At 46.9% G+C, this 27,467-nt stretch overlaps 2 protein-coding genes and 1 non-coding gene across 19 annotated transcripts; 2 read left to right on the top strand and 1 right to left on the bottom strand.

Moving 5' to 3' along the window:
• Positions 1 to 4,784: 4,784 nt before the first annotated feature.
• TRNAR-ACG (transfer RNA arginine (anticodon ACG)) lies at positions 4,785 to 4,857 on the bottom strand. Its single transcript has one exon. It is a non-coding gene; the product is annotated as a tRNA-Arg (tRNA).
• A 320-nt stretch (positions 4,858 to 5,177) lies between these two features.
• Positions 5,178 to 12,502, top strand: PRMT5 (protein arginine methyltransferase 5). 3 transcript variants are annotated; one of them, XM_001494646.6, is made up of 17 exons: positions 5,178 to 5,333; positions 5,993 to 6,111; positions 6,425 to 6,510; positions 6,680 to 6,814; positions 7,176 to 7,288; positions 7,433 to 7,482; positions 7,700 to 7,863; positions 8,579 to 8,740; positions 8,905 to 8,982; positions 9,094 to 9,152; positions 9,240 to 9,362; positions 9,450 to 9,625; positions 10,159 to 10,268; positions 10,518 to 10,611; positions 10,799 to 10,915; positions 11,127 to 11,191; positions 11,952 to 12,502. In XM_001494646.6, the coding sequence occupies exons 1-17, from the start codon at positions 5,224 to 5,226 to the stop codon at positions 12,102 to 12,104; spliced, it is 1,914 nt and encodes a 637-aa protein (XP_001494696.1). In that variant the 5' UTR covers positions 5,178 to 5,223; the 3' UTR covers positions 12,105 to 12,502. The 3 variants fall into 3 exon arrangements, with proteins under 3 accessions (XP_001494696.1, XP_014588983.1, XP_070128735.1); XM_014733497.3 differs by lacking the exon at positions 5,993 to 6,111 and having other exon boundaries at positions 5,187 to 5,333; XM_070272634.1 differs by lacking the exon at positions 5,993 to 6,111 and having other exon boundaries at positions 5,209 to 5,567.
• Positions 12,503 to 13,526: 1,024 nt separating this feature from the next.
• Positions 13,527 to 23,728, top strand: RBM23 (RNA binding motif protein 23). 15 transcript variants are annotated; one of them, XM_014733503.3, is made up of 16 exons: positions 13,711 to 13,950; positions 16,265 to 16,361; positions 16,690 to 16,810; positions 17,173 to 17,248; positions 17,842 to 17,972; positions 18,656 to 18,703; positions 18,836 to 19,009; positions 19,243 to 19,296; positions 19,449 to 19,566; positions 19,659 to 19,811; positions 19,897 to 20,034; positions 20,428 to 20,493; positions 22,026 to 22,221; positions 22,307 to 22,423; positions 22,518 to 22,602; positions 22,693 to 23,728. In XM_014733503.3, the coding sequence occupies exons 4-16, from the start codon at positions 17,183 to 17,185 to the stop codon at positions 22,694 to 22,696; spliced, it is 1,350 nt and encodes a 449-aa protein (XP_014588989.1). In that variant the 5' UTR covers positions 13,711 to 13,950; positions 16,265 to 16,361; positions 16,690 to 16,810; positions 17,173 to 17,182; the 3' UTR covers positions 22,697 to 23,728. The 15 variants fall into 15 exon arrangements, with proteins under 15 accessions (XP_005603279.1, XP_014588987.1, XP_014588991.1 ...); XM_070272691.1 differs by having other exon boundaries at positions 13,774 to 13,950; positions 22,026 to 22,185; XM_070272695.1 differs by lacking the exon at positions 13,711 to 13,950 and adding an exon at positions 14,025 to 14,970 and having other exon boundaries at positions 22,026 to 22,185.
• The last annotated feature ends 3,739 nt before the right edge of the window (positions 23,729 to 27,467 follow it).

Raw genomic sequence — 27,467 nt, 5'->3', positions numbered from 1 at the left:
TTGTCACCACTGTGAATGGGGAAAATACTAATCACAAGAGCTAGTGTATACCAAATGCTTACTATGGGTAGGGTAGGTTCTAAATGCTTTGCTATTTTAGCTAATCTAATTCTCATAACAGCTTTATGAAACAAGAACTATTATTATCATTCCCATTTTATGGATGAGGAAACCGAGGCCAGAGAGGTTAGGTTCACATAGTAAATGGATGAACAGGGCTTTAACCTCTTGCCATCTGGATCCACAGACCATGATCTTAACTATCATGTTGTTGGGATATTTTTTATTAATTATGGCTCTTAACTGGTTATTCCTAGCATATAAAAAGGCTACAGATTTGTTTTATATTTCTCTTGTATCAAATGACTTCTCTGAATTCTATTATTAATTCTCATTGTTTTAGAATTGATTCTCATGAATTTTCTATGCATACAATCATATCATCTGCAAAACCCGATAAATTTGCCTCTCTCTTTCTAAAAGTTATAATCTTTTTTTTTTTTTTAAAGATTTTATTTTTCCTTTTTCTCCCAAAGCCCCCCGGTACATAGTTGTGTATTTTTAGTTGTGGGTCCTTCTAGTTGCAGCATGTGGGATGCCGCCTCAGCGTGGCCTGATGAGTGGTGCCATGTCTGTGCCCAGGATTCAAACCAGTGAAACCCTGGGCCGCTGCAGCAGAGTGCACGAACAAAACCACTTTGCCACGGGGCCAGTCCCTATAATTGCTTTTTAAAAATTTCCAGTCTTATCATATTGGATTTTTCAGAATGATAATAAATAATACAGTGATGAGATCAGACATTCTTGTTTTAACTTTACATAAATTGTTGACTTCAAATATATACATATATGTGTTTATATATGAAGAATATTAAGACTATTAAGAATGTTTATAGAGCCAGCCCTGATGGCCTAGTGGTTAAAGTTCAGTGCACTTGGGTTCAGTTCCCAGGGGTGGAACCACACCTCTCTGTCAGTAGCCATGCTGTGGTGGAGGCTCACATAGAAGAACTCACAACTATACACAACTATCTACTGGGGCTTTAGCGAGAAAAAAAAAAGAAAAAAGGAGGAAGATTGGCAACAGATGTTAGCTTAGGGCGAATCTTCCCCTGAAAAAAAAAGAATATTTATAGAAAATGGAAGTGACTTACCATGTTCTCTTTGGTGACTATTAAATGACCAAATGTTCTTATTTGGTTTGTTTTTGATTTATTATATAAATAAATTTCCTAATACCTAACCTTGTGTTAAGTCCTGGGATAAACCCTGACTGGTTGTGGTGTATAATTATTATGTTAATATACTGTTGAATTTTATGTGTTAACCTTGAATATTTTAGGATTTTTACATTTATATTCATAAGTGAGATTGATCTATAGTTTTTTTTGGGGGGGGGTGCTATTTCTGACAGGTTTTGATATTAGGTGTATTCTGGCTTCATAAACAAATTGGGTAGTTTTCCATCTTTTTCTATGTTCCAGAACAGTTGCTACTTTCTATTCATTTTGACAGATAAACACTCTATAATAGAGATGACAAGGAAGAGAATGCAAATCAGCACAGATTATTTTGCCTCAGTAACTCTGCCACTTTTGTAGCTGAAGGACAGCGTTGATTGTGAAGAAGCAATTTGGAGCAGTAGGAGGGTCAAATGGGCCATAATTCTGGTGTTGAAGAGTGCGGCTGGCTGGGCAGGCACAGAGGTGAGTGAAGGTGGTCCTGGGGAGGGAGGCAAGTGCTGAGGGAGGCGGGGAGCACCAGAGAAAATGAAAGGGGGGTTTACAATGGGCTGGAAGTGTTCAAACAAGGGCATAAAACCAGGATCAGGTAGAGGAACTGGGCCTGACCATGAAGAATGCTGGTGGGCCGATGAGAGGAGGATCTAGGAATTGGTACTCCTTCCCTTCCAGAAAAGTTTCGAATGCTCTGGCCTGTTGGTCACTGGCTCCTGTTGGGGAAAGTAACATTATTTCTCACCCAGGGTATTTGCCCTTCTGTTCTGCCATCTCCCTATCTTCATGCCAACAAAGACATACATCCAATGTAGGCCAATAACAGTGATTCACATGCTTCTGAGCACAAGAGTTCAGCATGGAGGGCAGAGCATAAGACAGACTTGACCAACTTTGACTCTATTGCTAGAGACAAGTCCTTTACAAGGTTCTCTATTTCTTTTTCATTCCTTCCCTTCTGCTTCTCTGTAGCTCACACAGGCAGACCCACAGCACATGCTGTTTTTTAAGGCACAGGAAAGTGTTGTAGGAAAGGTGAGGAGAAACGTGGTGTGGAATTGCTGGGAACTGTTCGGCATCATGCTTGCTATACAGCTGGGGCCATTTTGAATGAAAAAACAAAGACATCACAGACAAATGAAATTCAGCCCATCTAAACTTACTTTAAGTTCAGTCAGAAATTCTAGGCTCTTTTTACACAAATCCATTTGAAAATTATTTAACTGATGGCAAAACTGACATTACTGTTTCATAAATTTTCCTTTCTCCCTCTCACCCATGGATGGGTTAGTTAACAACCAACAGAGCAGCCACCAGCTTGACATCAGGAAGAAGATGCCAGGAGCACAGATGGTCCACAACCCAGCTAATTAACTTCTGAAGAAGAAACAACATCTAATACATCTTCTGTGAACATAGAGTTTGGTTGGGCACAGTTGGGGCAGAGAACAAGCAGACCTCCTCAGCAACTCTTTTTTACCTCCTAAAATGGTGGAGGGAGCCGGGCCCATGGCCGTGCGGTTAGGTTTGCCTGCTCCTCTTCAGTGGCCCAGGGTTTCGCCGGTTCAGATCCTGGGCATGGACATTGCACTGCTCATCAAGCCATGCTGAGTCGGCGTCCCATATGCCACAACTAGAAGGACCCACAACTACAATATACAACTATGTACTGGGGGGATTTGGAGAGAAAAAGCAGAAAAAAAAAATGGTGGAGCACTCACCCACTTCCTATGGATAACCACCTACTCACAAGACCTGCAGAGAAGAATTCCAAATAAATATGGTAAACACTCTACCCTAAAGGAGGGGGAGCATAACTCCTCACTCCTTAAGTATGGGATGCACATAGTCACTTCCTTCCAAAAAGGACAGGATGGAAAGAGTGTAACTTTACAGTGGAGAAACCTGATAAACACTACTTCTGCCAGGTGATGAAGCTCAACACCAATAGTCAAATTATGCTAATAGTATGTACTCTTGATAGGATGTGATGAAAATGGCACTTGACCTCTGTGATCTTCCTCCCCAAAACCCATGACCCCAGTCTGATCATGAGAAAACCATCAGACCAATTCCAATAGAGGGGCATCCTACAGTATACCTGATGAGTATTCCTCAAAACTCTCAAGGTCATCAAAAACAGGGAACACCTGAGAAGCTGTCACAGCCAAGAGTAGCCCAAGGAGACATGGCAACTATGTAATATGGTATCCTGGATGGGATCTTAGAATGGAAAGAGGACATTAAGTAAAAACTAAGGAAATCTGAATAAACTACAGACTTTGGTTAATAATAATGTATCAATATTGGTTCATGAATTGTAACAAATGTACCATGTAATGTAAGATGTTAATAACAGAGAAAGCTGTGGGGAGGCATATGGGAACTCACTGTACCATCTGCTCAATTTTTCTGTGAATTTAAACTATTCTAAAAAAATAAAATCTAGTAGTAATAATAATAATACCTGCGGGAATCAAATGAAGACTAAGAGGGGACAAAAGCACCTCCAACCCCTTTAGGCTTCATAGTCATTTTCTTAGTTCTTTGGCTTTCGGACTTTCATTCTTTTGGGGCACTTACATTACACCCACCTCCTTAGAGCTTATCCTACCACACACTGTCCGTATTTCCCATGACTGTCCTCCACGGGCCTCATTCAGTCTCATGGCTTCTGTCACTACCGCTCTTCCGGCGGTTTCCAAATCTTGTCTGGTTCAGATCACTGTTCATCCAACTCGCTATTACACAGCGCCCCCTAGACGTTTAATTCAGCATCTCCAAACCCAAACCCTGATTCTTCCTAAACCCGTTTCTCTCATTTCTTGTCTCAGTTCACAGAGAGGCCAGGAGCCTAAGCATCCACCCCCAGACTTTCCTTTCTCACGGCTCCCGGCCAGTCAGTCCCCAAGTTCTGTCAATGCCTCTTGCTTAGGGCCTTTTGTACTGTGCTCTCCTTTCCATTCCGCAGCCAGGCTCTCAGCACCCCTGGGCTCCCTGCCTTCAGGTATTCTCTTCTGCTCCCTGTCTTTTCTTGCTTCATTCCTTTCTTCTTCTCCGTCCCTCTGGTAGTTATTGAAAAAGAAAAATGTAGAGATTCCCTCAGGCCCCCGCCAGGCAGTTCCACGACTCCTCTCCACTATAATCCCTCACAATGAACTCCTTTTCTCTATCTTCAGGTGTGTGTGTGTGTGTGTGCGTGCTTAGGTGTCTGCTTACTTTTTGTGTTTGAGATACAGAATCACGAGGAATTAGTGGCTGAGTTGCCACAGTCTATTTAAAAATATACTAAGGGGTTAAAGCCCATTTTAAGAGCATCAGCCATTAACCCAGTTTTCTCAGAGTTCAGATGGACCTAATTAATGACACATGAACTACCTTTGACTTATGTAACGGAAAAAGGTGATATAAGATGGTTACAGAACTCAATCAAGTTAATCCCTGAAAATGAGGAAACTTAAAAAGGTCTAGGGAAAGAAAATTCGACTTGAAATACGCTGCTTGCGTAAACCTGTGTCGCACGGGATGCAATAAATGCAGATGTCCCACCGAGCCAGCCAGGAGTCGAACCTGGAATCTTCTGATCCGTAGTCAGACGCGTTATCCATTGCGCCACTGGCCCTGAGACAATCGGGCTCTCCTCAATGATGATAGTTCAAGCTTATACTGCAGGGTTTCATGGGACGTGTAGTCCCTCAACGGGATTCCACGAATACACGAAGCATGATGGGAAACTGAAGTTCGTTGAGAACCAGACCCTGACATTGGCGGACCTTCCGGGGCCACGCCTCACGTCACTGTGCAGCCCGCGGATTGGCGGGAGGAGCCACTCCCCACCCCTCCACCTCCTGCTCTGGAGCCGCGGCAGACGCTCTGGTTGTTAGGGCGACTAGTCCCGCCTTCTGGAGGGGGGCGGGGGGCTTCTTTTCGGCTTTGTGATTGGCTGCCAGTAGCGAGGAATCCCGGCGTGGACGGCGCGAGGGGAAAGATGGCGGCGATGGCGGTCGGAGCTGCCGGTGGGAGCCGCGTGTCCAGCGGGAGGGACCTAAATTGCGTCCCCGAAATAGCTGACACATTGGGGGCTGTGGCCAAGCAGGGGTGAGGGCCCGGACCTCCGCAAGCGGAAGGCGGAGTCCGAACTCGGGGAAGGAGAGGGGGAGACTAGTCATCCCCAGGAGGCAGGGGTGAGGGGGTCGGAGTGGATAAGAGGAGGGCGGGAGAAATCGTTACTCCTTGCGGGAAGAAGCCTCGGGCCTTGCAGCGTGAGAGAAAAAAAAAAAACTTATTGGGGGCATGTGGTCACTGAGCCCAAAAGTCGGGGGTAGTTATCAGGTAAACTCAAAAAGGGGGCGTTCAGACCTCTAGGGCCCTGGAGAGCGAGATTATTGTCTGAGAGTGGAGCAAGTGCTACGAAGCTAGGGAGAGAAGAGAGAAACTTTGAGAAGGGAGACATGGGCAGTACTGAGGCAGATGTGACAGTCCTGGAAAACTAGTGACAGCAGAGTAGAAAATCTGCTTGGATTGGATTTTCATCTTTTCTCCTTACTCTTTTCCATGGCTGTCTTTTGGGGAGAAATTGAAGCACAGTGCAGCCGAAGTGATATGCCCCAAGGTGGGCGGAACTCAGCAGTCCAGTCGGGTGGACTGATGGCAGCTGAAAGGGTTGTGCAAGATCGAGATAGCCTAATCCAGTTGCTTGGATCTCTGGGCACTGCTGCTCTCTTTACATGACGATTCTGGGTCTGTCGCGGTTGTAGGTTTGATTTCCTCTGCATGCCTGTCTTCCACCCGCGTTTCAAGAGGGAGTTCACTCAGGAACCTGCTAAGAATCGGCCGGGCCCCCAGACACGATCAGACCTCCTGCTGTCAGGAAGGGGTAGGGACCATCCCGTATGCCCCTTAATTAATAGAGTCAGTAACAACGTCTGCTTTATCAGTGCCCTCATTCTCCTCCTTTCCTGAGTTGGATTTGTTGGTTAGTCCCTGGGATATAGATGATTCTTGTTTTCTCCTTGCTGACCTGTTGAAAGCCTTAGTTCCCTATTCTGCCTCGGGCCATTCTGTATCTGTGATAGAAAAAGGCTTTGTGTCTCTTCTTTACTCTCTATTCCCTGTTAAGAACTGGAAATTGAAGGAGTAAAATGCTGAACCTCATTCAGTCTTTGTCTTTCTTGGGTGGGGGAGTGCAGATTGGAATACGCTAATTGTGGGAAAGCTTTCTCCATGGATTCGTCCAGACTCAAAAGTGGAGAAGATTCGCAGGAACTCGGAGGCGGTAAGACTGTTTGACCTCTCCACTGGATGTTTTTAAAGATCGGGTCTGTAACCAAGCTGGTTGGGGACAGCAGTTTTTTCCCACCCATGACATAGTAAATCTGATATAATGCAATTAAAGCTATTTGAGTTGCTAGCTCTTAATCCTTTCCTCTTGATCTCCATCCCAGGCCATGTTACAGGAGCTGAATTTTGGGGCATATTTGGGTCTCCCGGCTTTCCTGCTGCCCCTAAATCAGGAAGATAACACAAACCTGGCCAGAGTTTTGACCAACCACATCCACACTGGCCACCACTCCTCCATGGTATGGCTGAGGGTCTCCTTTCCTGTTGCATATTATGGTAGTCAGGCTGTGCTAAGTATCTTCTTATTCCTGGCCGTTAGCTAAGGGGTGCATTTGGCAGAATTGAAATGTCAATACTGCCTGCCCCCCATCTAAAAGTGGTAACCAGAGAATTATAATTTTTTTCTAGAAGCTTATAGTTGAAATAAAGGACAAGGCAGATGTTTACATAAAGATATACACAAGGTATAAAGACAAATTGGGAAAAGCATATAAAGGAATTAACTTGAAACCTGGATCAAGATCTTTTTAATTGAGGGAAGCTTTCTGGACCTACTGAGTTCAAAATAGAGTTCTAAATAGGGTACTTGTTCATGTGCAGTTCTGGATGCGGGTACCCTTGGTGGCACCAGAGGACCTGAGAGATGATATAATTGAGAATGTACCCACTACACACACACAGGAGTACAGTGGAGAGGAGAAGACGTGGATGTGGTATGTCTCCTTTTGCTGCTATACCAGAGCCAAGGGTAGGGTGAGGGGAAGACTGGTGGAAACTGTAGGGAGGTCTCCTTGAGCTGTGGTGATTGGTGGGCCATATATATTTGAGTCTTTTTTTCTGTATTTGACTCTGGACAGGTGGCACAACTTCCGGACCTTGTGTGATTATAGCAAGAGGATTGCAGTGGGTAAGTCCATGAGGCTCTTGGGATAGGTGTCCCTTTTCTGACCTCCTGCGAGTAAGAATCAGGAGTTTCATGTATACTTGGCTGCTGGGCAGTTTTGCTACTTTGTCTGTGCTTCACTCTGCCTTGCTCTTAAGGAGTAAACAGATATTGCACAGAAGCGCGAGGAAAAGCTTCTTGCCTAGCAGCAGCTGACAGGTCTTTCTTTTCCCTTGTGTAGCTCTTGAAATTGGGGCTGACCTCCCATCTAATCATGTCATTGATCGTTGGCTTGGGGAGCCCATCAAAGCAGCCATTCTCCCCACCAGCATTTTCCTGACCAATAAGAAGGGATTTCCTGTTCTTTCTAAGATGCACCAGAGGCTGATCTTCCGGCTCCTCAAGGTGGGTGGTAGAAGGATTCTAAAGGTGCTCCAGCTAATCCTCTTGCCTTATTCATATGTGTGTGATGCTTTTTTGCTGTGTGACTGATTCATCTCTTCTGTGGTTTCTGGAGAGCAATTTCAGCAAAGCTGGGGTCTTGAGAGCAAAAAGGCAAATGGCAGTAGGAGGCCCAGAAACATTTCAAAAGGAACCAGATCCCATGAAAATTTTGTAGAAGGTTTCATCTAAGAAGTTAGAGGGCCGGCCCTGTGGCCGAGTGGTTAAGTTCGTGCACTCTGCTGTGGCAGCTCAGGGTTTCGCCGGTTCACATCCTGGGCACGGACAGGGCACCACTCATCAAGCCATGCTGAGGCAGCATCCCACATGCCACAACTAGCAGGACCCACAACTAAAAATATACAACTGTGTACCGGGGGGCTTTGGGGAGAAAAAAGAAAAATAAAGTCTTTAAAAAAAAAAAGAAGAAGAAGAAGAAATTACAGAGAGGATCCATGAGGCCCTCTGAGCCAAGATGATGCTTATATGGCACAGGAGGAATTTATCAGTTCATTGAAGCCTCATGCTATGCTTTTGTTGGTATTTGGAGGTATTTGTTGGACTGGAGAACTGCTGGTCTGGGCCTTATTTTATACTAGGACTTTTTGGCCGTAAACTTTAATAATATTACAGAATCTTGGTTCGAGGACTGCGTCTGACAGTCTGACTTCTCTCACAGTTGGAGGTGCAGTTCATCATCACAGGCACCAACCACCACTCAGAGAAGGAGTTCTGCTCCTACCTCCAGTACCTGGAATACCTGAGCCAGAACCGGCCTCCACCCAATGCCTATGAACTGTTTGCCAAGGGCTATGAAGACTATCTGCAGTCCCCGCTCCAGGTGGGTCTGGAGTGCACTGAGAAAGGGGGAGAATGTCTCTTGACAGTAGGTGTCCTAAAATCCTACCAAAGCTCAGGAGGCAATGGGAAGGTTTTGATAATCTGGTGCCTTCTGCTTGCCAGAAACTGGCTAACTTACTTTGCCTATTTCTTCTCATTCTTCAGCCATTGATGGACAATCTGGAATCTCAGACATATGAAGTATTTGAAAAGGACCCCATCAAATACTCTCAATACCAGCAGGTACAGTGTGGGTCCCAGATTGGGTCAAGCACAGAGCTGGGATGACCTGGGTTAGGATGGGATTATAGCCATGACGTTTTCTCTCCATCCCACCCCCCACCCCCCCGACAGGCCATCTATAAATGCCTGTTAGACCGAGTGCCAGATGAAGAGAAGGATACCAATGTCCAGTGAGTACTCTCCCCACAAGCCTAGAGATTCACATGCCTACTGCTCTGTATGCCGAGTCAACTTGACTCTTCCCCTCTCTTTCTTAGGGTGCTGATGGTGCTGGGAGCAGGCCGGGGACCCCTGGTGAATGCTTCCCTGCGGGCAGCCAAGCAGGCTGATCGGCGGATCAAGCTATATGCTGTGGAGAAGAACCCAAATGCTGTGGTCACGTGAGTAGCAGCCTCCTTGCTGGGAATTGTGTTCCCCCAGTGCCAGTTTTTCTTACCACTGCCTCACTTGTATCATCTCTATTTTAGGCTAGAGAACTGGCAGTTTGAAGAATGGGGAAGCCAGGTGACAGTAGTCTCATCAGACATGCGGGAATGGGTGGCTCCAGAGAAAGCAGACATCATTGTCAGTGAGCTGCTGGGCTCCTTTGCTGACAATGAACTCTCACCTGAGTGCCTGGATGGAGCCCAGCACTTCCTAAAAGGTGCCTCGAGGCTGGGGTGTACTGAGTAGGAAATAGATCATCGGCTGGGAAGGCCGGGGGCTGGTAGTGGGTGGGGCAGCAGCCTAGGAGGAGGTTACAGGGTTTAGGGGAAGGTGGGTTGGACTTGGGTCAGTGCCCTTAGCAAACGAAGTAATCTCTCTGAACCTCCGTGTTCACATCTGCAAATGAAGGGAATGGATGAGAGCAGAGACTCTTAATGTGAAGTCCGGACTCCCTGAGCTGACATGATATGTGCCTTGGGCTAAACTTTCATCAAGATCTTGAAGGGCTTTGTGACCCTACAAAAGTTAAGAACCACTAGATTAGAAAATCTTAGGGTTTAATCTTGTGTGACTCTGTAAATAAACCTAGAAGTGGAATCCCCCATGACAGGAGTTGGGAGCAGGTTGGCCTGGGAGTGTGACAACGTTGAGCTGCTTGGGGCTGTTTGGATGTGGGACGTTTGAACCTTCAGTTAGTACAGACACACCATTTCCATCCTGGGAACTAACAATGATCCTCCTGCTCTGCAGATGATGGTGTGAGCATCCCTGGAGAGTACACCTCCTTTCTGGCTCCTATCTCCTCCTCCAAGCTGTACAATGAGGTCCGAGCCTGTCGGGAAAAGGACCGTGACCCTGAGGTAAAGAGCCACGCTCTTCTGGAGGACTCTTCTGTCTTTAGTCCTGCTCTTTTTCTGTATTAGCATCAACTGTTTCTTCCACTGGAGAAGATGAAGAGGTGAAGGAGGAGGTGGGGATGTGGGAAAGTAGTTGAAGTGAAACCATGTTTTCATCTGTTTCTGTGGCCCTGAGGCTTGAGCTCCTTCTCTGAGGAAGTAGGTATCTCTTGCCTGTCTTCTCCAGCTCTTGTTCTCTGTCTCTCGGGACAGGCCCAGTTTGAGATGCCTTATGTGGTACGGCTGCACAATTTCCACCAGCTGTCTGCACCCCAGCCCTGTTTTACCTTCAGCCATCCCAACAGGGGTGAGTTCCTGCATGGCTGTCCTGGGTGGGACATGACTGGATGGGTGAGAGCTCACCCTCTTGGTTTCTTTCCTTGCTGTCCTGGGTCTGCTCTATCTAGGCTCCCCTTCCTGGTTCTTCTTATGCTTTGCATCAAATTGTCCAGGGCTTCTGGCCCCTCATCACCCACACAGCTCTTTCCTGACAGATCCTATGATTGACAACAATCGCTACTGCACCTTGGAATTTCCCGTCGAGGTGAACACAGTGCTTCACGGCTTTGCAGGCTACTTTGAGACTGTGCTTTATCAGGATATCACTCTGAGTGAGTGTCTGGGGCAGTGGGTGGTGGGGTATGACAGTATGCTACCTGGGCAGCTAATGTACGTGTTTCATTTAGGGTCATGGGGAGCCCAGGAATCAGTGAATGGGGATCTTTGATTACTTGTTCTGTGTTCACAGAAGGGACTCTCCTCAATCTAGGCAAAAAGTAAAGTCATGAAAACCTCAATTTTTTTATTGTTTTGTCCACACAGGTATCCGTCCAGAGACTCACTCTCCTGGGATGTTCTCATGGTTTCCCATCCTCTTCCCCATTAAGGTAGGAATTGCCTTTAAGACTCCATGGGTTAAAGAGTAACTTTTGCCACTGATGTTCTGCCCCTTCCCTTCTCCCAGGATGATGCCTGGCTATGTATGACCCATGTTCTACTGCTCTCACATGCTCTTGGATCCCTGTCACAGATGTTGGAATATCTGCACTGGCCTTCTGCTTAGCTTCCCCACATCTACTCTCACTGCTCTTCTATCCGTTCTCTACATTGAGCAAGAATCACCTTTTAAAAACTCAAACCTGACCATACCTTTCTCTTGCTTAAAACCTTTCAATGCCTTCCCACTGCCCTTAGGGTAAAGGTCAAAATCCTGAACGTTGCTTGTAAGACTTGGTGTGATCTTGTTTTAGCCTGCCTTTTCAACTCCTGTCCCCTTGATCACATTGCTTCAGCCCTGTGGACTTTCTTTTGGTTCTTCTAATACCCCATCTTTCCTGCCTCAGGCTTTCACACCCTTCTCTGTTCCCTGGAAAGTTCTTTGCTCATCTCTTCACCCAGCTAACTTATCTTCCAGGTCTCTTTAAACTTCCTATTGTCAGATGACTTTCCTTGACCTCCTAGACTAGGTTAGCGTTCCCTTTCATAGCACCCTGTGCACGTTCACAGCACTTGTCATACTTTTATTTGTTCTGATAGACTTCAAATAGACTTCATGAAGGTTGGAAAGTCATGTTTTATCATTTTATCTCAAGACATTGCCACATATAAGTCATTAACTCCACCCTGAACCTATCTTTCTTCTTACAGCAGCCCATTACGGTACGCGAAGGCCAGACCATCTGTGTGCGTTTCTGGCGATGCAGCAATTCCAAGAAGGTGTGGTATGAGTGGGCTGTGACCGCACCAGTCTGTTCTGCTATTCACAACCCCACAGGCCGCTCATACACCATTGGCCTCTAGCCTGGCCTGCAAGTGTCCGGAGCCTTGGAAGCAGCTTCAGGTTCTGCTCCTGTAGCACCGAAGGTGCAGTACATCTGTGGGCTGTGAGTCCCTTGCCCATCAGAGAGGAGCATTTCAGTCTGCTTTTCTACCTTACATCAAGGTGGGCAAAGGATGAGAATCAATTGCAGGTTTCAAGCTACCAATCTATGAAGACTTCAGGCCAGAGTGCAAGGAATTAGTGCTGGATCTGAAGCTACTCCAATGCACTCAGCCTCGGGCGCTCCCTGGAATAGCCCTGAGAACATGTGGATTGAAAAAATTTTCAGCCCTTTCCCTGCCCATCTCTGTTCCTGTTTTGATGGTTTTGTGTGGGAGGAAATAGAAATAAAGTGAATTTATGGCCTTCCCTGCTCCAACCCTGCTGCCCCCTGCCTCTGCTTTCCCACTCCTAACTTAAACCTATTCAGATCTGTGCCCTTATCCAAGACCCAAAGGGGCCCCGCTTTGTTTCCTATTTAGGAAGCTCGGTGGTGACTCTTGGACTCCTTGGTATAGGCCTATTTGACAGCTACAGAGAGGTCTTGTCCAGTAGGACCTGTGATTAGGCTTTGCTCTGGGGAGGAGGCATAGGTTGCCACCATGGAGGAAGATGGGGATAGTGAGTGAAGTCAGCTTCCTTTCCACCTTCCTTAGCTGCTGCACTGCCAGCTCCTTGTTACCTCTTGGGAGAGAAACTGGAAGCCATCCAGGCATCTCTAGCAAGAAGCCACCTGTTTTGTTTGCATAAAATCACAGGGTTAGAGTTTGAAGTCCCAAGAGATCATCTAATCCAATTTTCCATTTTACAGAGGAAGAATTTGTAATTGGTACAATCTTATGAAGTTAATAAATCAGGACTGGAACACAGGTCTTCTGTTTCTGGGAGCTATATTAGGCAGCTGAAGTCTCAGTGTTCTGGAAGCCCTGGGAACGTGAAGGTGGACATCAGTTCCTTCTCTTTCTGGTTAGAGGGCTGAGAGTACTGCTGCACCCTAAGGAGTCACCTGAGAAACTGTCTCAAGTTTACCCTTGCAGGGGGAGGTGTGTAGGGCGCCTATTTGAACTGAAGGTATGTGAGCTGTAGGACCAGGAAAAGATGATAAAGCAGAGTGTGAAAGGAGAAATCTGTGACAAGATTTGCTTTTCCTAGGTCACAAGCACTGAGGGCAGGAAAGGGGCGGTCGGGAGGTTGTGTAGACACACCGCTCGGAATGTGGGTGTGGAGTCCAGCATCCTTCCCGACGTGAAACGAATGCAGGCGATGTCCGCAAAGTTCTCCAGGGGAAGACCGACGTGACCCCCTCGACAAATCAGAGTGGGACGGCCAAGGACGCCACCTCCTCGTTGACTCCGCCCACGGCGCGAGCCTTGTCAAACCTCGTGTTCCCTGCACCGGTTTCCCCGCCTTCCGCAAGCCCTTTAGCCAATGAGAGGGATGGGAGGCCGCCTAGGGACGCTCCCAGCGCTTTCCCTGAGATTCGGAAAGGTTAGCCAATCAATGGGAACGTGATAGTTGCTAAGACACATTTGAGTTTGGCTCCACCCATGCTTGGGATTTTAGCCAATGAAAACCTGTACTTTGGACAGTTACCGCGAAACCAGGGAGATTAGTTCCACCGCTTGAAATGTCTCAGCGCCTGCGCAGATTGGGGAAAATTCTGGAAGACGGGGGAGCTGCCGCCATTTTGCGGGAAGAGGAGCAGCTCCGCCTGCAGTGCTGCTTTTACTGCTGAGGTCCTGGAAAATAGCCGTGCTTCCCGCCCCCCAACACACCCAAAGGAACGGAGAAAACCGGGCCCTCCCCGCCTGCGGGGACCCGGAACTGGTGAGAAACCCCAAAACCCGGTCCCCCGCGACGTCACCTATGCGTGACGTTGGCGCACGGCGCCTCCCCCTGACGTCACAGGCAGAAAATGGCGTCAAGAGCAGAGTCAAGCAAACTTTTAAAATTAAGAGATCTTTTTGGTTTACTTTAATCTGGAGAGTTCGTTACCTAAGTGTAGTCCGTTGGCGCGATTTTAGGGATCGGCACCCTCGTGGCTACATCCTTTACCGATGAAGATGCTGTTTTAAGGATCACAGTGACTTGGATCCCTTTCCAGGTCCCCGCAGCCCTGACGTTTAGATCTCCCATACTGGGGAGGGAGCACGTAGGATCGGTTTTCAGCGCCTAGTGCCACCGCTCAGAGAGAGATGAGGGAATTGAGATTTCTTCCTTGATCTCCAGTCTCTGGAAGACTCATGTTCGCTATGTTGGCCTCTGTGGCCTTTTCCGTTTGATGTTTTGACCACACGTTCCGTGGCCGTAGAGGTCACCTAGGAGGTTTTAGCATTGGGACACTGGCCCTCGCAGGAATGGTGCCAATTCATTTCTTATAGGACCTTTTTAAAAAGCGTATCCTTGACCTGTTCAGCAACACTGGGAATGTTTTTATCTTTCGCATTGTTCCTGTTCTTAATTAAGCTGCCTTGGGTTTGGAGATGTTTGTGTCCAGCTGAGTGACCAGACCCAGGAGATGGCGCTACCATCACCCCTGGGACTTGAGCGTTTGGTGAATTCTGCCTGAACTGGGCTGACTGGTTCTTCACTCTCCTTTGCTCCTTCAGCAGTGGAGCCAAGGGCTGGCTTGGGTCTTGACTCTTCTATGATAAGGTCCAGGCACTGCCATGATTGTGGGTCCCTAATGCGGTTCTTGCAGCGGGGATGGAAGAAGGCTCTCCAGCGTTTTAATGGATGGGATTGAGTAGGATTTGACCCATAAGTTAGGGCATGGAGAGTTTGAAAACTACCAACCTGAAAATGCGTGGTCTTTGAGCCTGTACTGTTTTTCGGACATCTAGAAAGGTACACTAAACCCAGAGAAATTTCAAGTTTCGAAATGTGCTCATGTTATTCATGTGTATGCTTAGATAGCTTCATTCATTTGTTGCTGAGTGGAAACTTTGCTCCATACATGGGGTTCATGTGATGACTTAAGTGAAAGTTTTTGTGTACGTGTTAAATTATACCTTTACCCTGTACCAGCACTCAACAAAGAGCAGTTCTTGAAATCAGAAGCATTTCATTTGGGGAGGAAAAAGCAGATCGTAAAAAATAAAGAACTTTATGACACTTAGAAAATTCGTATAGACTTGACAGCCAAAGTGACTGAAAGGCAAAGAGTTTGAAAAGACCTCAGATCAAGAGTCGGCTACTCCATTTGAGCTTTGTGACTTTGAGCAGTTCACAGAACCTCAGTGTTTTCATCTGTGTGTCGGATCTGATATGTGCCTTTAGCATATGTTACCTTTGATTGCTAAATAAGTGAAAGGTGTTATCATAAGAGATTGAATTAACTGGTTTTTAGACACACCTATTTGATTTGATTTGATTTGATTGGTTTGATTTCCATTTTAAGCCTTAAATTTGGCTCCAAGTAATTTTTATTAAGCTCTTACGAAGAATCTTATCTCTGTAATGTGTTTAGCCTAGCGCCTAGCAGTGTTAGGTACTGTATATTGGTGAGTGTAATGATTATTGTTATTTTTGTATTACTTATTATTTTTACATTTCTTACAAAATTTTAATATACTCGTATTACTGTATTACTAAGTCATCAAAATAGGCTGTGGGGCAACAAGGACAGCATTGTTGGATAATGCAGTAGCTGCTTTAAAGAGGACAAAGCTCTTATGGATATGGAAGGTCTGATTGTGATTAGACTCCTTGCATAGGAATTCTTCAGATTAGTTGGTTTGTGGTTTTTTGGGTCAGCTTTATTGAGGTATAACTGACGTAAAATAAAATCGTATGCTTTAAAGTGTACAATTTGATGGGTTTTGATGTATGAAACCATCACCCTACAAAGTTCCCTGTGCGCTTTGGTAATCCTTTCCTCCTAGCCCCTCCCTGCCTAGTCCTTTCCCTAGGCAACCAGCTCATCTGCTTTCTGTCACTCCAGGTCAGTTTGCATTTCCTAGAATTTTATATAAATGGATTCATACAGCATGTACGCTTTTTCTGGTCTTATTTCTTTCACTCAGCATAATTATTTTGAGGTTTGTCCATGTTCTGTACATCAGTGATTTCAGACAAGTGATTTTTGAGTAATTTATCCTATTGATTTTGTTTGGTATCTTCTGTTTTTCTTATTTGGTAGACCTGTGGTGGACAGGCTTGAGAGAGAGAATTGCTAGGTGTGAAAGCCTGGGGGAGGTGAGAAGTCTTACTTTGCCTGCCTAGACAGAAAGGATTAGGTAAGCCTGTTATAATCGTCATCTTTCTGGGTTACCTAAATTTTAGTTGCTATCGCATGGAAAATGGTTAAATGATAAGTCTCCTAATTATTGGTGTTTGGCTGGGGCATGTGGGGAAGAGCTTAGGGCAAATCTGCGTTATTCTGGTGTTGCTTTGTCCTATTCCTGATTTTTTGTCTTGCATCTTTACCTTTTTATTGGAAATATGTGCCTGTTTCTATGATTGAAATTTAAATCAGTTATTCAGAATTTTGAACGGTAGAATGGAGGCCTAGTGTCCATCGTAAACTGAACAGTAATTTTGAGTATCCGCATTTTCTCTTCACAGAACAGGGTCTGTGTTATATTTTGTCTCTGCCTAGATATTCAGTTCCTTCTAGACCCTTGACCTTTTCTAAGCCACAAAGCAGAACTGCTTCAGATCTGTAAGGTGCAAAAATAAACCTAGGGTAAGCAGCAGCTGGTAAGATCCCTTTGGGGTTCAAGAAACAGAACTGTAGGGGCAGCCCAGTGGCGTAGCGGTTAAATTCATGTGCTCTGCTTCGGCAGCCGGGGTTCACTGGTTTGGATCCCGGGCATGGACCTACGCACGGCTTATCACGCCACGCTGTGGCAGGTGTCCCACATATAATAATAGAGGAAGATGGGCACAGATGTTAGCTCAGGGTCAATCTTCCTCAAAAAAAGGAAAAGAAAGAAACAGAACTGTGGATCCTGAAGTCTGTCCCTTGGAGGGGGAAGGGAATGTGGGGAGCCGGAAGGGGAGGGAAAATACAAATGAAGTTCTTATGTGTTGATGTCCTCTCCTCAGATCTGCTACGATGGCATCCGATGACTTCGATATAGTGATTGAGGCCATGCTGGAGGCTCCCTATAAAAAAGAGGAGGTAATATTCCCCACCTCAGTCTGGAATTGGGTTAGTGAGAAAAAGCAGTTGTGGATCATCAGTTTCAACATTTTGTAAATCCTCTTTCCCTGCTTTTTTACCTTTTTTGGAGTTTTATATAAACATACATAATGTACAGTGGCTATTCATGAAAGGCCTTGTCTTTTAGTAAGCCCTGCCAGAGACCCATACTCAAGGGCCACGCTTTCAGAGAGGGTTCCAAAAACTCGGGACACGGGGGCACATAATGTGGTGGTGGGAAGGAGTGCTGTGCTCATAGTTCTTAGTGACACAGAAAGTCAGTGTACCTCAGACCTGACTCTCATTTCTCGCTCTCATGGGAAATGTCAGTGGAACAGATAGTGGGTAGCTAAAGTTTTGATGTCAGAGTCTGTCACTGTGATCTCTTCTTTTGAGTAGTTTTCTCCCTTCCCCTCTTACTCCCTTTGTTAGAAGATCCAGGTATTCAAAAACTGGCTAGATAATTGAGAGGTTTGATTTCATAGCTTTCTTCCATGTCCACTTCTGTTCTTTCTCTGCTCAATGCAATCTATGTGTCTGCCACCTTATACCTTGTGACATTTTCCTGGCAGACCCCACAGGATGAGCAACAGAAGAAAGAGGTTAAAGAGGACAGTCCTAGCAACACCGCCAACAGCACCAGCAGCACCGGCAACAGTGGCAATGGTACCAGTGGGAGCAGCGCCAGTGGGGAGGCAAGCAAGTGAGTGTGGCATGAAGGAATTAGTTGGCAACTTGGGGCAGGGAAACAACGGTGTCCTTTGGAGAAACAGCCAGAACAGGGAGGTGGTTGCTTGTAAGACTGCTGACTTTGAGTAATGGCTCCGCTGGGTCGTGGGAATAGTGGTGACTTGGTTTAATGATCTGCTAGTCTTCACTTTCCATGCAAATTTGTGAGTCACTCCTAGCATTGATAGATTTCACTTGAATAAAATAGTAAGAAGGGGGCCGGCCCAGTGGCGCAGCGGTTAAGTGCGCAGGTTCCGCTTTGGCGGCCCAGGGTTTGCTGGTTCAGATCCCAGGTGCGGACGTGGGCACTGCTTGGCAAGTCATGCTGTGGTAGGCGTCCCACATATAACGTAGAGGAAGATGGGCTGGCATGTTAGCTCAGGGCTAATCTTCCTCAAAAAAAAAGCAAGAAGACATCTGATTGGGAAATACCAGCTTTTGCTTGGCTTTCTTGGGGGAAAAGCTGCTTCAGTTGCTCACATCGGCCAGCGCTGTGTATAAGTTGGTGGTGTGCAGTTGCTGTGGATTACCACCAGATCGTCCTCGGGCTTTGGTCTTTTACTGCTTTCTGTTTCATGCTGGCTTTATTGTCATTCATTTCCCTTGGGAGAGATCGTGAAAGCTTCTCAGTGGTAAGAATTTACACCCTCTTCACAGGAAGAAGAGGAGTCGGAGCCATAGTAAAAGCAGGGACAGAAAGCGCAGGTGAGCCATTCTGGGGGCTGTTGGGTTCTGAGAATTATTGTAAATGGCAAGATAACAAGGGAAGCTATATATTAAAGGCCAGAACAGGTTGGTTGGTTCTTTAGCAAACTCAGTAGTTGTTTCCATCTGCAGTCGTAGTCGAGACCGGGATCGGCACAGGCGGAGAAGCAGTCGGAGCCGGAGTCGAGATCGGCAGCGTCGTCACCGCAGCCGTAGCTGGGATCGTCGCCATAGTAGTGAGTCACGAAGTCGGGACCGGCGTCGTGAGGATCGTGTGCGCTACAGGAGTCCGCCACCTGTCACTGGGTATCACCTTTGTATTGTAATCTGGGTAAAATAAGTGCACTATGATCCCTGCCAGTGGGGGCTTACAACCTGTTGTGATAGGCAGGAGAGCCCGTGGCTGGAGGGTTGGTATTGTTCACATGTGAGATGAGGTGCTGGATTCCAGTTTTCTCATGAGGGAAGACCCAGCATTGGACCAGTGTGAATGAAGTTGGGTGACGTGATTTTCAGTTTTGTCGTTCTCTGTTCTGTAGGCGTAGATATGGACAAAGTAAGAGTCCTCATTTCAGAGAGAAGAGCCCAGTCAGGTGAGTGGATAATGAGCTCTTTCTTTTAGGGATTGTGAGGTATGAATAAAACGCTGTTTGAGCCAAACTGCAGAAATGTGTAATGCTTGAGGATAGCTGGTGAACGGTGACCAAGTATTGGGAGGTCTCAACAAATCGTACTCACTCTTTAGGGAGCCAGTTGATAATCTGAGTCCTGAGGAGCGTGACGCCCGCACGGTTTTCTGTATGCAGTTAGCTGCCCGTATTCGGCCTCGAGACCTGGAAGACTTTTTCTCTGCTGTTGGCAAGGTAACCACCCTCCCTTAGTTTTCTTCTGAGCAGCCTATTTTCTAACCATCCCCTTTATGCCCTACTCAGGATTTCCTTTCTGCCCTTGATAGGTTCGTGATGTACGTATCATCTCAGATCGCAACTCACGTCGTTCTAAGGGCATCGCCTATGTGGAGTTCTGTGAAATCCAGTCTGTGCCACTGGCCATTGGGCTGACCGGGCAGCGGCTGCTGGGGGTGCCTATCATTGTACAGGCCTCACAGGTGAGCAGGCTAAGAAACTGACATGAAAAGATGAGGTTGAAGGTAGGAGGTGTGGGACATGACCCATTGTTTCCTCCTTCCCCAGGCTGAGAAAAACCGACTAGCAGCTATGGCCAACAACCTGCAGAAGGGCAGTGGTGGGCCCATGCGCCTCTATGTGGGCTCCCTGCACTTTAATATCACCGAGGACATGCTCCGGGGCATCTTTGAGCCTTTTGGCAAAGTGAGTAGAAACTGAGGGAAACCTCTGAAGGGAATTGGAAAAAGTGGGGAGGGTGAGTGTACCTCTGTTCTGTCTGACCACGATTAATACACTGCCTGCATCGTAACGGGCATGCTCTCCATGCTGGGAGAGTTAGGCTCTGTCTCTCTCTGTATTCATACTGCTCAGTGGACAAATGAGCCAGGCACCATAAATCAAATAATGAGGTCTAGACTAAGTAAGATTAGTCAGAAAAGGTGTTTTGGAAAGGGATAGTCTTTGTCTCTTTTTAAAAAGAAGATTTAGAGAGATGTAATTGGTGGCTAGAAAGAGGAGTTTAGAACAATTTGGGTAGGAAAGATCAAAGGTGTGGGTTGGCCAGAAGATTATTATTAATTTCTCCCTATTTTACAGATTGATAATATTGTCCTGATGAAGGACTCAGATACAGGGCGCTCTAAAGGTTATGGTTTCATTACGGTGAGTCTCTAGTCTTCAACTTTTTAATTTTTGTTGGGTTTATCCACTTGTCTGATTTTGCAGCTTAGCTTCATCCTCCTCCTTTAGGAACTGTCTAAATGACCTATAAACCCTGGTGCCTGAAGCTTGGACTAGCCTTCTGCCCCTTGAGATGAGTGCATTGCTTGAGATCTTGGCTTTGCTCCTACACTCTGTCAGTGGCCCTGGTATGGGGGTGTCCAGGAGTTCAGCCAGCTTCCCTGGTGCTGCAACTTGCTCTTTGGGTAATAGTAATGATTCCAGGCTGCAGCTAAAAGGTTGGGGGCATGAGGGAGGTTAGGTATGGGCTTTTATAGACGTGCTTTATAGAATTGGCATATTTTCACAATAGAGGTGGGAATAGGAAGTGATACTTTGCTGTGCTGCTACCCCATTTGAAGCAGTTTCTCCATTGAGAAGTATCTTTGTGTTTAAATACCACTCTAGGGAGATTAGTAAGGCCACCTGGTAGTGGGCAAGTTTCACTTTTTCCTGACACTCCAACAAAATTGTTTCCAATTCCCATAACTGGTTCTTCCAGCCCCATGTGACTCCAGGCTGAGGACTGGCTGCCAGCCACAAAGTCTGATAGAAGCTGATATTTTCTGGGCTCAATCCAGGCAGCATACACCCCCACAGTTGCCTGCAGGGCAGAGGGGAGGTAGGTTGTGTTCTACCACGGGAATTGCTCACCTCAGAAGTATCCAGTAAAGGCAGGCCACCTACACCACCTGCCTAGAAAGTGTTAGTACCACGTGCGAGGCCTTAGGGCAGGTAATAGCAGAGTAAACAAAGCCAGCTGTGGTGCTCGTGGTGGCAAGCACCCTTTCTAGCTCCCTGTGTGACTCAGATGTGAAAAGGCTTCTCTGGGGCCTTTTTGACCTTGTGTTGCTGCCTTTTAGGGCAGTACTTCTTGACACTTAACCAGCACACTAGGAATCCTCTTTATGCCAGCCTGCTGCTGGCACTGCTGATGAAAGGGACTAGAGAGTAGAGGCCCTCTGGTCAGCAGGTCACTGAGTCAGCAGTACTGGGGGGCGGGTGGGGGTGCAGTCTTGCTGTCAACACGCTAGGATAGGTTCCCTGCTAAGGCTGGGCCCTGGAGTTCCAGATTCCTAGGTCTTGACTGAATCTGAAACTTACAAGTCAAGGACTGAAATAAAAGCCCAGGAGCCTTGGCTTTCAGCCTGTTTTACTTCCCTTTTATATGCCCATTTGTGAAACAGCCTGTCAGGCTAGGCTCCCTACAGATAATAGACTTTTTGCATTGTTAGGTTCTTAGTGGAGCTGGAAGATTGAAAAGTGATTGCCAGTGAGTCAGTTGGAAAAGGACCTTTTGACTCAGGACGATTTTGGGGGCGGTGGGGATCTTAGGTCACATTCCCTGGGAAGGAAAAGTTTGTGCCACAGTGAGCATGCAATTTTCCTGGGATAGTAGGACTAGGAGTGTTAGTGGGGCTTTGAGAGCATGCCTCTGGCCAGGAGGTGACTGATAAGACCTGGATTTCTTGTAGTTCTCTGACTCCGAGTGTGCCCGGCGGGCCCTGGAACAGTTGAATGGCTTTGAGCTTGCCGGTCGACCTATGAGAGTTGGCCATGTGACTGAACGACTGGATGGTAGCACAGACATCACTTTTCCTGATGGAGACCAAGAGCTGGATCTGGGATCAGCAGGTAGCCGTTTGCAGCTCATGGCCAAATTGGCAGAAGGTAGAGTTTCTCTGGAGTAAAGAACATGGGCTTGAATTTTAGGTCCAGAGTTAGGACTTAACCCCACCTTTTCTTTCCCTTTTAGGGTCTGGAATCCAGCTGCCAACTACAGCTGCTGCCGCTGCCGCTGCTGCCCAAGCTGCTGCCTTGCAACTGAATGGAGCAGTTCCCTTGGGGGCCCTGAACCCAACAGCTCTGACTGGTAGACTTGGACTTGGGAAAGGGAGAGAAGGGTTGGTCCTGGAAAGGAGGAGTGCTCTGTGCTCACTGACTCACTGTGCCTCTCTTTATTCCAGCTCTGAGTCCGGCTCTGAACCTTGCCTCCCAAGCAATTGCCTCCCAGTGCTTCCAGCTTTCCAGCCTCTTTACCTCCCAGACCATGTGAGTCTCAGGAGCTAGCTCATTTTAGTCTTTGGCTAAAAAAATACTTTTTCCTTTGCCTTCCTGTTCACTGTTTCTCCTTGCCACTAGGTAAACCGGTGGTGCAGTACATTGCCTCCCTGTGCCTCTGGGTCCTGCCGCTCCCTCCTCCACATCTACCCTTCCATGGCCTCTTCTCTGTTTTGTGGACCAAGCCATCCTGAGAGCATGGGCATTGACTCTGGGGAAATTGGGGCCACCCTTAGACACCAAGAAGAACTCCTGCCCATGGCCCTACTGGGAATGGACTCTGCTGAGCAAAGCTGCTAGTCAAAGAGAACAGAATCTACGCCTACGTTGAACACCTGTTTCTCCATGTATGTCGTCTCCCAGGATGATCTTCATTGCCTTTTCCAACCACTTCTTAGTGATTCCTCGATTCCTCCTCTGTTGGGAAGGCCATAGGGCATTAACTAAAGGAACTAACCTCTCTCCTTTTCCTCTACCTTTATCTTACAATTTGTCAAAACCCTTAAGAACTCTGATCCACGAGGACCAAGGCGGGTGAACTTTGAGGGTCCTGGCTTGCTGCTGCAAGGGTGCTGGAAGAGAGCATTGTGAAGTCTGCCTTAGACCTCTGCTTGGCCAGAACTACTACTGTGGGCTCAGCATCTTGCTGGGAAATGTGGGGATGATCTATCCTGCCAGCCGTTTTGGATGTCTTAGGGGCATTCAAGAGTTTAGTGAAAGGTGGGGTACCTGTCCAGTATCCTCCATCTTCCTTTGTATACTTGTCCTTCCTTTGGCCCATGGTGGGAGGATGGCGGGGAGGCTGCTGCTCTCCACTACTTCCCATGTGCCTCTATCGTGGGCTCCACCTCAGCTGTTAAATCCTCTCCTGGCCCCAACCTGGGCACATGTGAGCCCTTCTCACTGGATTTTATACCCTTGTGTCTGTGTACATAAATATATATATATATATATATATATATATATAAAAACTTTGTACAAAAGGCAGAGCCCGCTGTTTGGGTTGCTGCTGTCCTGTGTGTGTGGTCTCAGTCAGTGGGGTGTGTCTGTCTGATGTTAACGTCTCATGAGCCCAAACCATGAATGGTTCTAGGGATATAAAGCATTTGTAATGCCACTGTTTCCTTTGCTTTGTTTTAATTTTTTTTTTTTAAGATTTTATTTTTCCTTTTTCTCCCCAAAGCCCCCGGGTACACATTTTTAGTTGTGGGTCCTTCATAGTTGTGGCATGTGGGACACCGCCTCAGCATGGCCTAGATGAGCGCTGCCATGTCCACACCCAGGATCCGAACTGCTGAAACCCTGGGCCGCTGAAGCTGAGCGCGCGAACTTCACCACTCGGCCACGGGGCCGGCCCCTTAATTTTGTTTTTATCTCACCACCTTTAGAAAGAAAAATGGTGGAAAGGCTCACACCTGGGCTGAGTTCCCCATCTCTATCTGCATTACACTCTTGGCCCTCTGGTCTCCTCCATCTGTCTTCATCTTTGCTGTCTCCAAACCTACATGCCCACTGGACAGACTTCCAGGTTCTTGTCTTTCCACCAGATGGCAGTGTGACAGTAGCACATTCCATACCCCCCTCTAGGGGTGTTTGATGATCTTGAAGAGCTTAAGTACCAGAGAAGCTTGCTAGGCTCACCATTCTGACCGTTGGCCTCCATACTGCCTTTGGCTGTCTTTGTAGTAGAAATCCCAGGGGTTTGAGCATCATATCTCAGGGCTCCCTAGGCCTGAAGTCTGCTGCTGTTCCTTCGTCAGTCCCCTCAACTCTTCTTTGCTCTGCTTGGGACAACACAGGCCTGGGACCAACGAATTCCAGGGAGCCGAGTGAGTGTTCCAGCAATGGCCCTGCTGAAGGGGAGGCACACCTTACTTTGCCTGCTTTGTAAGCCTTGTAACAAGGGGCTGGCCAGAGCCTGGCTTACCTGCTAGTGGCCAACCAAGAGGGGAAGGTCTGAGGTTCATGGGCGGGGCTCTGTGGGGCTCCTCCATTCTTTACTGGTGTCTATGGCAACAGAATATTAAAACATTATTGTCATGCTAAAAATATGGATAATTGCTGTTAGATTTTAATTTGTCAGCTCCCAGACTTCTAAGCAGAGGGATGTTTTTTGGTGATGTTAGCTTCTAGGGTTGCTTGTGACACTGAAGTATTAACAACTTGAAGCCACTTGCGGCATAAAAAGCCACTGGGACCCCGGACTAGCTCTTGATCCTTCTGGGCTGCTGCAGTGTGACCTGCTGCTGCTGTTTGCTGCCACCCCCACACCTTCCCTATCCTGGTTTGCTCTCTGCACCTGGGGGAAGGGAAGGACAGATGCATTATTTTTAGGTAGGAGCATCTGGCAATGGCCCAGTCCCCCTATAGTTATTGATTTGACTGCTGATGCATCCTGAGAAGCACAGTGCAGACCGTTTTTGTTAGTCATCTTGAGGCTATGGACCCGGCCTCTGCAGGGCAGTCTTGAACTCTTCCCAACTACAAGTACCCACAGGCCTTGCCCCACTGTCCGTCTCAGATGGACAATCTCTGATTGGTTTCCTTATGTTTCCGTCCCTACCTACTTTGTCCTTCCTGCACTTTGATTCCTTCTGCCTCAATCCTTCCTTGCTCCCTGTTTTTAGTTTCTCATACAGCCTCTTGCTGGGTGAGAGACAAAGGTGGAAGGGAGGATACGTCTAAGACGACTTCTACTCTAGTCTTAACCCATATAAGGTGACAGCATCTAGTGGGTGACAGCCAGTGTCTTTGCGTGTGTGTGAGTCAGTACCTTGTTGTTACTCATCCTTCTATTGGGGGTGGCTGGAGTGGAGAGAAGGGGGCAGTGAACAGCCTCTGGGCCCAGCCTAAGGTAAAAGAAACCTCCCTCAGTCTCTCCTGCCTGAGCGTGGTGGTTAGGGCGGGATAGAGGTGAGACTGACTCACTTCTTTTCCCAGCATAGTTAGAGTTTCCCACCAGTCCTCAATTCTAAATGGGATTTTCATCTGACTTTTGGGCCTATGCATCACTAAGGCCAGTGGCATTTCCCCTATTTTTTAAACTGCTATGTTCTTGACGTTGGGATTCTGCTTACCTTCTTAGGCTCCAACAACACCTAAATTTGAGCTACAGCAGAAGCAGGGGTTTGACCTATGAAGCTTTTAGTCCTGGTGCTTGTGATGAAGGAAAATGAGTTAAAAACTCGAAGGGAGATATTCTATCACAGCTCCTCTTTGCTCTGTTAGGGAAATGGTCTGGGGAGAATCGGGACGTAATACTTAGACAATGAGAAGGGATGATCCTGGCTCCGAAAAGTGAGGTGGTAGGAGGTGGTATAATGATAATTGTTAACATTTATGCAGGATTTGTTGTGGGTTAGACATTGGTCTCACCTCTTCATATGTACTGAATCGTTTAATCCTCCAATGACCCTCTGAGGTAGATTCTTTTATCTTTGTAAATGAGGAAATGATACCGAAAGAGACTAAATAACTTGCCCATGATTACACAGTTAGCAAGTTTGGGATGCCAATCCAGGCAGTCTAGCTCAGATCCCTTGATCTGAATCTTCACCGGCCTCTCAGCACTCCTGTGGAAGCCAAGGCCTTGGAGTCCTGGGGAAGTGTCACTTTTTCTATCTCTATGACTATAGTTCTCGGTATACCCTGAGTTTTTCCACTTGCATGTCCGCTAATCTTACTCTCTTCCTGCTCCTCTTCTGCTGCTCAAAATCCTGTCCTTTAAGACTCTGAAGCTTTCCTAGTTGGAGTTGATTTTCCTTTTCAGTATTCTTTGTCCTATTATAGGTCTTATTCTGCCTTTATTTAGAGTTCTTTGTAGACTCTCTTACTAGATGATTATAGCCTGATGAGGCCAGCCATAGACGTGTCCTTTTCATTATTGCTTTGCTTTGTGCATATTACATGTCGGTTGAATTGAATAATCCCTCTCTGTTCAAATCAGAGCCAGGCTTTCCAAAGACCATCCCTTCTAGTGTGCTTTCCCTGGCAGCCTCATCCATTCCCTCCTCACTCCTCTAAGAGAAGAGGCAGCTTTACTCCTTTTGGTGTTACCATGGTAGCCTGTGATGCTTTCTATCTGAAGTGCTGCTTGCCATCCACCAGAGACTGATGTTTCCATGGCAACCAGGTGAAGTCAATAGTCATGAGCTGGATGCAGGAAAGGAATTCTGGTCGGAGAAGCTGTGTGTCTGAATCTTCTGGCTTCAAACATCCCTTCTCCTCCCTTCCAACTTTTGCATTCTGTATCCAGAACTGATTTGCTCTCAAAGCGTGCTCTTGGTTGAGAGAGCTCTGTGTGTTTGAGGTGAAGCAGACCAACCAACTTAGATCATGTGGGAAGGTGGAGGCAAGAAAAGAGCTGATCAAAGATCACTTTTAAAAGTTGGATGAAGTCTGTTAGCTGTCCCAGATGTTCTACTCTCAAAAGCCCTTAAGGAGTTGGCTGGAGTTAGTGGAGAGCCATTAAGCAGTTATTTTTGAGGGCAATGGGTAGATGGATGAGGTGCCTGAAGATCAGAAAGGAGCCAGTCAATGCTGGGTTACAGAAAGAGGAAACAGTGACCTTGGAAGTCAGAGACTTGTCAAGCTCTTGCCATCCAGAAAGGATGGGGAGCTTCAATCAGCTTTCAAGTATTGTGAAGCCTACTTGTTTGGAATGAGTGGTGCGGAGAATTAGCCACCTCCTCCCAACTCCTGGGCCAACCAAGCCAAGGGACCCGAACCTTGTAGTAGAATGCTCACACTGGAGCACCACTGCATGGTTCAGATCCCTCTTCTGTCACAAACTAGCTGAGTAAGGTTAGGTGTTACTTCACTTCTCTCACTCAGACTCCTCATCTCTAAAAATGAAA

This window comes from Equus caballus, chromosome 1 (assembly GCF_041296265.1).
Source record: "Equus caballus isolate H_3958 breed thoroughbred chromosome 1, TB-T2T, whole genome shotgun sequence".
Classification (NCBI taxonomy): Eukaryota; Metazoa; Chordata; class Mammalia; order Perissodactyla; family Equidae; genus Equus; species Equus caballus.
Note: the sequence above shows the minus strand (reverse complement) of the source record. Positions and strands in the feature narration are given on the sequence as shown.